Genomic DNA, 10,176 nt, shown 5'->3' on the forward strand with positions numbered 1-10,176 from the left:
CAAACATCTAATTATAATTACTAAATACATTTGGCTTATGCCATGGAATTAATTTAGTGGTAAAAGATTTATGTTAATTTATTAGTTCATATATAACTTTTTTTTTTCTTTCTCGCAATATTTTTTAGTCCGACAAGTCAAAGATTTATTCTTCACGGATCGGAGTTTCATTTAAGATTTTGTTGTTGACCAATAGATTATTGCATACATAAGGCAGAATTCAAACTTATGACATTTGCTTAAGTAAATAAGTTAGTGAATTGACCACTCGATCAATCCAAATTATTCTATAATTAATTAACCTATGGTTAGTTATAACTCTATATTTAGCTTTTGGCTTTTTTTTTTTCCTTCATACATTTTTTCCCTTCAAATCAACACAAATACACGTACTATACATATAAAGTACTTAGAGATTGCATATTTTGAAGTTAACAATCTTACATTGCAGAAAGAGAGAGAAATCAAAGATCATAAGAAGAAACATTTGAAAGCAAAATAATGAAGCATAGGTTGTTCTTTATGCCATTTTCAATTATTGTATGCATCATGATGATACTCATAGTAGAAGCAGATAACAATAATGATGGTTTTGTGAAAGCAAGAGGGATTCAGCTTGTGTTGAATGGAAACCCTTATTATGCAAATGGTTTCAATGCATATTGGCTAATGTTTGAAGCATCTGAACCTTCTCAAAGAAACAAAGTGTCTTCAGCATTTCAAGATGCTTCAAGCCTTGGACTTAACATTGCAAGAACTTGGGCTTTCAGTGATGGTGGCTATAAACCTCTTCAATACTCTCCTGGATCCTACAATGAAGACATGTTCCAAGTTAGTCTTCAATCCCTTCATCTTTAATCTTGATACTCCCTTTTTTTTTCTTTTTCTTTGGTAACGGTTTCAAAAACCGCCGCTAACTCGTTCAGCAGCACTTCTTATGACCTTGTTAGCTGCGGAACTATTTAGCGGCCGTTGAAACTGCCACTAATAAATCCAATAAAAACTGCTATTATCTAATTTGAGCCGTGTTGATCGTTCAACTATAAATGATTCTCATTTTCTAAAAATATCAAAGTTTACTTATTTTTGCAGACTGAGCATATAAAAGTAGTTTTCTTAAATTATTATTATTTTTAAGGTTTCACCTAATCTGATGGATCATTAAATTGATATGAAGTATTCTTTATGGTCTTTTTTTTGGTGCATTCATTTATTAGAGTTTGATATGGGAAATGATGTGTGTGGTTTAATTTTTGTTTGGATGGAAAGGGGTTGGATTTTGTAATATCAGAAGCGAAAAAATATGGGTTGAAGCTTGTGTTGAGTTTGGTAAATAATTATGAGGACATGGGAGGGAAGAAACAATATGTTGAATGGGGAAGGAGTCAGGGCCAATCCATAAATTCTGAAGATGATTTCTACACAAACCCTGTTGTCAAGGGATACTATAAAAACCACATTAAGGTAATAAAGCTTTGCTTTTTCAACTTTTTTGGTGTATACTTTTTTTTTTCTTTATCCAAACATGTCATTAACAACTTTTTTTTTTTAGGATACATTAGTTTAACAAAAGAAATTAATAAATTGGTTCTTATTTTTTAGAATACTAGTTTCTGACATTTTTAAAAAAGTGGCAAAGTGATCTTTAATTTTATTTTCTAAAGAATAGCATAGTTAAAGAATTAAATTATCTTAAAATTTTAAAAGATAAATGATTAATTTGTCTATTTATTTTATTATAGACTAATTTGTCTTTGTAAGCTCTTCTCCATTTAAAGGACATTTTGCTATCCCAAAGATCCTGCTTTCAAAATTTGCTCTAGCTGGCCAAAAGGTAGAAGAAATTTTACTTTTTTCTTAAAAAAAATATTATTTTGGTTGAAGTTGCTCTAAGCTTAAATATTTATTTGAGTAATGTTTCATAACTTGAAAAAAATAATTGGTAACGTTTTTTAATGGTGGTAGGTACTGTGATAAATCCTCATATAATTGGCATACTATTTTGAATTTTATTTTTTACAGAGTGTACTTTTTTTTTTTTTGGTATTGAATTTACAGAGGGTACTTACTAGACATAATAGCATCACTGGAATTGCTTACAAAGATGATCCAACTATAATGGCTTGGGAGCTCATGAATGAAATTAGATGCAATTCAGATCAATCTGGAAAGACAGTTCAGGTAATAATTAACCGTTTTCATTTTTGTTTGTGAAAAATTTTGTTTCCTTATAATTCCATTTTCCTGGCCCAAAATGTTGAGAATGTTTTATTCGGAGCTTGTGTAGTTTTTGGACATGTTATATCTAAATTACATTTTTCATTTCCGCTGGCCTTTTTATTAAAAAAAAAAAAATTCCCATTCTTGCTCTTTAAAAACTACTTCTTTATTATATATATTCTCTATAATAAGCTGTCCTTGTTACGTGTGATTATATAAACAATTAAATATCTTTGTAGACTTTTAGCCAAGTTAGGTTTGCAGTTAATATATATAATGCAAAACAGAGTCAAAATAGCAGCTCTATGTCCCACGGCTATTATTATTTGGGTCAGCTCTTTAACCTCAATTTTCACAAAAGCATATAGTTAGTTGGGTGAATATTTTTTATAGACATAAAACACAATTGAATTTTTTTTTGGTAATTGTAGTTTGATTTAATCTTGACGCCTTTCAATATCAAAACTTCACCTAATTATGTAATAATATTAAACCTAAGTTTGGACTAGCTATGTATCCAAAACTCTGATTTATTACATACAATTAATTTTGACTTTAGAGATGAATAAGGGTAAAATAATTGAGGTTGTTTATACCTTTTGACAGGGTTGGATTGAAGAGATGGCATCTTATGTGAAATCCATAGATGGAAATCACTTGCTTGAAGCTGGTCTTGAAGGTTTTTATGGGCAATCAAAGCAAGAGACTAACCCAAGCTTCCAAGCAGGAACAGATTTCATAGCAAATAATCAAATCCTTGAAATTGATTTTGCAACGGTTCACTCGTACCCTGACCAATGGTATTTTATTTTCTATTTTCATCTTCTATTGCAAAATCTTTAAAACAGAAAACATTAGAAAAAAATAAAAATATTTAATAACAAAAAAAAAAAGTTAAAACTTGTCTTATTTAATATTCATTAATTATTACAATAACACAAGTTCTAACTTTTTTTGTCTCACTAACATTTTTTTTTTGCCTTATTTTGATTTGGTTTAATTATTCATGAGCAGGCTATCAGGTTCAAGTTATGAAGATCAAATCTCATTCCTAAGTCATTGGCTTAATGAACATATACAAGATGCACAGAACATTCTTCACAAGCCAGTTCTCTTTGCTGAGTTTGGTATTTCAACAAAAACTTTTGGTTCTAACACAAAACCAAGGGACCAATTTTACAACACGGTATACTCCAAGATCTATTCGTCGGCAAGTGGTGGCGGCGCAGCTGTTGGTTGCTTGTTCTGGCAACTCCTTGACCAAGGAATGGATACTTTTCGCGACGGTTATGAGGTAGTTATTAGCGAAAGCCCCTCAACGGCTAGTTTGATTGCCCAAGAATCTCAAAAGATGAACCGGATTCGAAAAAAGTACTAATGGCGGGAATATAAATCACAAAATTATAAATGATATATAGTTTTTTAACAAACTTGTGTTAAAAATCAAGTATAAATATACTAATCATAGTTAAATTGAAGTGTGTTATTAATATGAATTTGGTGCCCTTTAGCATATGTTAAGAAACTATTGAGTTCTTAAAAATGTTTACATGTAAATGTAATATATTTCATCTATTTTGAAATATGCATCAATCCAAAAAGAATGATTTGTTTTCAGTTTATCATAGTTTAAGAAATTAAAATGACATATATGGTCGTCATTCAATGAAATGAAATGAAAGGTAAAAATCATAAATGTAATTGGAGTAATTTTTCTAAGATTAAAGCTATGGAATAATAACATTTTCAATCCTTGTACAATTACTCTTAATGACAGCTATTCTAATTTCTATAAGAATGGAAGCAATCTAAGAGGAAAAAAGATGTGTGCTTGCATTAAAAAAATCTTAGTTATACGTCAGCAGAAATTATACTATAATTATGATAAACTCCTTCCAGTAAAGGCTCCAATTGTGTTATTTGAAGTGACTTTTTAGATAACTGTTCCATCTTTAATTGTTGCATTCTTCACTACAACTATGATGCCTGACCTAATGTAAAATCCTTCTTCTGCCTTGTCTGCTTCTTGTACACCCTAAACAATAATTAAGAGTATTTATTAAAAATTAACAAAGTATACATAGGAAACTAAAGAGATTTTGTTCAGTTTGGTCTCTAAAATTTTTAACACTCGTCGAAATAATATCTGAATTTTAGAAATGACTAAATTGATCCATGAATTTATAAACTCTGAATCTCTATTGTCTTTAACATAAAATATTATAGTCTTAGGCACAATGGAGACTCAAGATTTGTAAACTAATGTACCAATTTGACCATTTTTATAAGTTGGAGACTATTTTAATGAATGCTGAAAATTTTAAGGACCAAACTGAACATTATCACAAAAACAAAATGCAAAGAACAAATTAAGAAAAACACTTACATCACAATTTGCAATAATCACATCTCTTCCTATCCTGGCATTCTTGTCGATTATGCAATTCCTTTTAAAGAAAAATGTTTTAATAGGAAATCATCAGAAATTAAAAATGAAGAAACTAGAAAGTATTGTAGTTAGCTCAATGTATTAATTATCCTCCGAAGATAAAAATACAAAGACATTGAAAAACACAGATATGTATTTTGAGACAAAATTGGTGTGTGTGTGTGTGTGTGTGTTTTTTGTTAATTTAAATAACTAAGGTAACATTATTATGGCACCTGATTTTGGTATTCTCTCCAACACCAATTGGGACCTTTCCTCGTGCTACAAGAGATTCAATTTCAGAATCAGTTTCATAGTAGTCTGCTCCCATCATCATTGTATTCTAGATTAACAAAAAAGCCAAATAAATACATCCATCAAATGTGGTACAAAAAATTTAGCATAAGAAAAAGAGGATATAAACTCAAGGATCTAGAAACTTATGTTGATCATGCTTTCTATTACTAGAAACATTGTTTACAAACACAAGTGAAAAAACACTTCTAATTTAGTAACACTTTAAATAAAAGTATGGTGGCAACTCATATAAAAACGTTTTTATGTAAAAGTTATAGCTAAAATATAGACATGTGTTTTTTTAAACAGTTTAATCAAACATGTTAAATCATATGACATTTTCTCTATCATTTTTTATACGAAGAACAGATCATAGCAAAATATACAATAAATCAATAATCTTCTTACCTCAAGAACTGAACCAGACGCCAAACACGAGCGGACGCCAACGACTGAACGTTGAATGTTACACTCACTCAAAAAGCAACCATGCGAAATAATTGCGTCCACGATCTGTTTAAAAAAAAAAGGCATTCATGTCCATTCAAGGATGAAAAATTCCATTAAAAAAAGGAAAGTAATCCAAGCTTATTCCATACCTTAGATTTTAGTACTTTAGTGGGAGGTAAGAATCTTGGGGAAGTGTAGAAAGGTGTCTTTGGATCATAGAATTCAAATTTTGGAGGCTACAGAAATTAAAATCTATGATCAGCACATACAGTAGCATAGTTTTCTAAGTAATAATATTATTATTAAGCTCATTATGAAGATCAACAAAACAAGTTTTCATGATATTTTGTTGTTGTTAATTTACTACTTCAAGAACTTTGAAGATTCATAAGTTTTTATGTTAAAACTAAACAAACCTGTTCTGTTAAGGCCATATTTGCATCATAGAAGGACTTTATAGTTCCAATATCTTCCCAATAGTCTCTAAACAAATATGACTGCAAAATACAAATAAAACAAAAAAACATTAATAAGAAAATGCTATGCCTAAAGGATTTTAGTTTCACAAAAATGTCATATGTTATTTTACACACTTCCATTCTGTATTTTAACGTCTATTTTATATGAATAACTGACTTTTAGTGTATACTGTATACGTAGAATAATCATTATTTTCACTCAGCATTAAAAACAATGATTATAAATAAAAAAAAAATCGTTCGAAAAGATTGGAGTTCTCTCTTACTTGGACTTTGTGATCCCTCACTGCTGTTGGGATGATTTCAGATCCCAAGTCATTACAAGAAGGACAACTCAATCTTAGTAGTTTCAGCAGAATCTCAGTTCTAAATACATAAACTCCCATGGATGCCATGTAAAGATTTTCCTTTGCTTCTTTTGCAGGTAATCCTAGAATGTTGGGATCAACTTGCTGCAATTATTAAAGGGGAGAGAACCAATGGATTAGCCATGCAATAATTCATATTCTTTAAACAATTACATTTTTGTCCCTGTAAAATTCATGAATTTTTTTTTCAAATTCAAGGTTTAATTATTTTGTTGATACTTGTAATTTAACCAAATTTTTAATTAAGTCTTTATATTTTTTTCTTTTCAATTGGGTCTATGTACTGCTTTAAATTTTGTAATTAAGTTCTTTTCATATCGAAACTATTAAAATTAATAGAATATTTCTCTCAAAATACATACAGTCAAAGATCTAATTAGATTAGTAATTATAAATACCTTTAATTTACAAAAAATATTCAGTTAACTCTAACATTTTTTATATTAGAATAGACCTAATTATAAAACTAAAAACAGTACAGAAACCAATTAATAAAAAAATATAAAAATTTAATTGCAAATTTAATAAAACTATAAATAACAACAAATTCAAGATGTTACGTTACCAAAAAAAATCTAAGGAGACATACCAAAAACAAAAAATCACGAATTCTTAAAAAAAAAAATGATTACCATTTCCTTCAAATCTGATCCTTTTGGTTTTTCTGCAAACTGCCTAACCCGTCCCATTCTATCAATTTTTACCAGCTCATAATCTGATGCACGACTGTTAGGGAACTATTAGTGATGATTGATGAACTCCAACAATATATATAATAACAAAATAAAGATTATTGTTAATTGTGAGATAAATAATCATAAATAAATAAAGTCACAAAGATTTTGCTACCTTTCATCCATTGGTACACAAGCAATTGTGACATCAGCATTTGACTCAGTATGTCTCTACAGGTGCAAAAGTAGTTCCTCTTTAATCATTGTCAACTTTAGGAAATTAATTAATGATTTATGGATGTGATCTCATTTGAATTTGTACCTCCAAAAATTTCATGTAGTCCATCCGGCAAAGATGATCACCAGAAAGTATTAACACATTCTCAATGTTCTTGTGTTTGGCATCCTGCAAGGCAAATCATACACTCTTTAACAATTTCACTATCCAAAGTATCCATGCTAAATTAGTTAAAATTAATATTCAAATTGATCCTAAAAAATCACATATAAATTAATTTAGGACTTGTTTGGATGAATTTTTACGAAAATATTTTTTTTTAAGTAATTTTAAAAAATTTTTTTAAAAAAAAGTAATTTTATATTTAAATATTTTATGTAAAAATATCTTTTTATTTAGTAATTATATTTAAATACAATAATATAAAAATACTTATTTATTTATTTATTATATTAAAAATATTTTAAAAATATATGAATTATAATTTTTAATTTTTTTTGTAATACTTTTATTTTTACTACTAAAATTTTGTCACACATACTAAAAAAAAATATCTTTTTTAATAGTACTCAAATAAACACTTAATCTTTAAAAGTTTTATGCTTCAATTTGATTCTTAAAGAAATACTAATACAAGTCAAATTGATCTTTTTACCAATGACATGTCAACAAAAAATTTAATAGAACAATCAAGTTGACTTATTACTTAGTTATGCAACATTAGAAATACTTACCTCAAAAACCCATATAAATCTTCTCACAGCATCAGCTGTTCCTTGGAACCATTCCTTTCCTGCTTCTCCAGGAGTTTGAGTAGCAGCCAAGACCTGTCCCCAAAAAAATTATACATGCCCCTTAAATTCATAACATATGCTATATGGAATTTAATTTAATTAACTCAGGTGCAGTACAAATAAATTTTACACTCTCATCCAATTATATTTTTCTATTTACATAACTATTGATTTAGTGATGATTATTAAAGTTACTGATAAGGTATAAAAATACCTCCACAAAGTCAGTTCCAGTGAACACTCCATTTCCACAATTATAAGTGCGAGAGAGATGGCCATTGAGGGAGAAAGAGTTGTACTGTGTTAGAACATATATTTTTTTAACGCCACTATTGATGCAATTGCTCATAGGAATGTCTATGAGTCTGTAACATCCTCCAATTGGAACCTGCATGAAAATATATAGGTTTGAATATTATGTCCAAAAGAAAAATGGCACATTATAAGTGGATCATACAGCGGGTTTGGCTCTTGTGCTAGTTAGAGGAAAGAGTCGAGTTCCAGCACCACCACCCAAAATTATGGCAGCTACATTTTCTGGATTTGGTTTTGGATTCTGAAAAATAACTTTAGGGTATACCTGAAAAAATCAAAATTGTTTTGTGCAATTACTAGGTAATATATCCATAGAATCTCAAAACAATTAATTGAAAGCAAAGATAGTCATTGTATAAAATGCATGAAGTCATTCATCTAACTAATAAGATCAATAAGCATGCTACTATATATATATGATTTTGACAATATAAAATCTTGGCAGATAGGAATTTTCACTGAACTAATATTTATCATCTAATAATACACATTGTATTAAGTTATGTACCATGGTATTCATATCTGGTGTGTATACAGCATGTGCAATGCCATGCTTCAACTTTCTTTTGTTCATCAAATTCTTGTTGCATGGTTGAGTAATGAAAAACCTGCTATTCAAACTCTCCTTTTTTGCACTTTCACCCCAGAAACTAGAACTCGTTTTTCTTCCAACTCCTTTGCTAACTAGATTAATGCTACTCGTGTTATTCAAGATTGCAAGAGCTGAATCCATGGCTGAATTTAACCACGGAATCGGAATATCCCTTCTACTAACTTTTCAGTGTCTTTGATCTTCTAAACATCTCAGGAGACAAACACTGTTATGCAATGCCACAAACTGATGAGTAAAACAAAAACATTGTTAGAACAAAAATGAAATTAGGATAAAAAAGAAGTTAATTGTGATAAGGTTTAAAGATTGATGTACATGTTTGTGGATGAATAGTGTGAGATCCTAGATCCTATTAGTAATAAGTGAAGAGTCTTGAGTAATTAACTAGAAACATGGCAAGTTTCACTCTATCACTGTGTTTAGTCTGTGTCACTACAAAGCTACAAATACAAAATCATGTGATTTAGCGTGAGATTCGGCTAAAAACACTAGATCTTATGTTGACGTGTTCTTTTGGTTGATTTGTTTTGTTTCATGCGTGTATTTTTAATTTCAAAGATTTGTTGTTCCAGAACATGACCACGTGTCGTCCAATAAAATGGTTTTTAACACACGATAAACATTGATTATGTCTTGCATTGTATTATTGTTGTATTCATCGTGACATTTTCTTCTCATTTCATGTTTTAATATTTAGTTTTAACCAAGTATTAAAACACGTGTACACTAATCGTCTTTTTTTTTTTTGAAAAATGATAATAAATAAAATAGAGTTGTTAGAGCAAATGCTTGATTAATCCCAATGCTGTAGGCTCCTACAAATAAACAACGAATGCTCGAATATTTTTTTTATTTCTTTTTTTAAGAAAAAATTTCAATGCTATAATAAGAACGTTATCTTTATACAACTGTTTGATTCAAATAAGATTCATTAAACTTCAAAATATTTAGGCGATTGGGCTCATTTATTTTCTCTCTATTACAAGATGTCTAAGATTTATATTCAAAATAATAAAAAAAGAAAACCATTTTTTCCTTTTATAATGATATTCAAATTCCTAACACAGTAACACTTCGAAATAACTGGGCTAACTTATTTAACTAATTCAAATTCATTTTATTTATAATTTAGGCAGCAACATTTTTTTGGGTAAAAGAAAAAGGCCTGAGCCCAAAATAATATTTCTTTCCTTCCTATTTTCCTTCCATCCAAACACATCTAAAGAAAATAAAAATCCACCTAATTTTTTTCTTTTTTTTTTTTTTCTTCCAACCAAACATAGCCTAAAGGGGATCAATA

At 29.0% G+C, this 10,176-nt stretch overlaps 2 protein-coding genes across 3 annotated transcripts; one reads left to right on the top strand and one right to left on the bottom strand.

Moving 5' to 3' along the window:
- On the top strand, nt 363-3,663 carry LOC107648589 (mannan endo-1,4-beta-mannosidase 7-like). Of its 2 annotated transcripts, XM_016352399.2 has the most exons (5): nt 363-831; nt 1,270-1,464; nt 2,059-2,181; nt 2,827-3,020; nt 3,235-3,663. In XM_016352399.2, exons 1-5 carry the CDS (start codon nt 502-504, stop codon nt 3,596-3,598), a joined length of 1,206 nt encoding a protein of 401 aa, XP_016207885.1. In that variant the 5' UTR covers nt 363-501; the 3' UTR covers nt 3,599-3,663. The 2 variants fall into 2 exon arrangements, with proteins under 2 accessions (XP_016207885.1, XP_016207886.1); XM_016352400.2 differs by lacking the exon at nt 2,059-2,181.
- On the bottom strand, nt 3,955-9,119 carry LOC107647826 (glucose-1-phosphate adenylyltransferase large subunit 1-like). Its single transcript, XM_016351872.2, has 14 exons — nt 8,772-9,119; nt 8,406-8,528; nt 8,163-8,336; nt 7,889-7,981; nt 7,239-7,322; nt 7,092-7,147; nt 6,875-6,968; nt 6,141-6,326; nt 5,812-5,892; nt 5,545-5,631; nt 5,354-5,458; nt 4,885-4,991; nt 4,607-4,667; nt 3,955-4,255 (listed from the first exon to the last, which is right to left on the bottom strand). The coding sequence occupies exons 1-14, from the start codon at nt 8,994-8,996 to the stop codon at nt 4,154-4,156; spliced, it is 1,578 nt and encodes a 525-aa protein (XP_016207358.1). The 5' UTR covers nt 8,997-9,119; the 3' UTR covers nt 3,955-4,153.

This window comes from Arachis ipaensis, chromosome B06 (genome assembly GCF_000816755.2).
Source record: "Arachis ipaensis cultivar K30076 chromosome B06, Araip1.1, whole genome shotgun sequence".
NCBI classification, from domain to species: domain Eukaryota; kingdom Viridiplantae; phylum Streptophyta; class Magnoliopsida; order Fabales; family Fabaceae; genus Arachis; species Arachis ipaensis.

Coding starts and splice junctions, on each gene's coding strand:
- LOC107648589 (XM_016352399.2), top strand. CDS start 502: ATGAAGCATAGGTTGTTCTTTATGCCATTTTCAATTATTGTATGCATC. Junction 1,465..2,058: donor ACTATAAAAACCACATTAAG/GTAATAAAGCTT, acceptor TTGAATTTACAG/AGGGTACTTACTAGACATAA. Junction 2,182..2,826: donor AATCTGGAAAGACAGTTCAG/GTAATAATTAAC, acceptor ACCTTTTGACAG/GGTTGGATTGAAGAGATGGC.
- LOC107647826 (XM_016351872.2), bottom strand. CDS start 8,996: ATGGATTCAGCTCTTGCAATCTTGAATAACACGAGTAGCATTAATCTA. Junction 7,148..7,238: donor ACTACATGAAATTTTTGGAG/GTACAAATTCAA, acceptor TTGCACCTGTAG/AGACATACTGAGTCAAATGC. Junction 4,992..5,353: donor CGTCTGGTTCAGTTCTTGAG/GTAAGAAGATTA, acceptor TTGTTAATCTAG/AATACAATGATGATGGGAGC.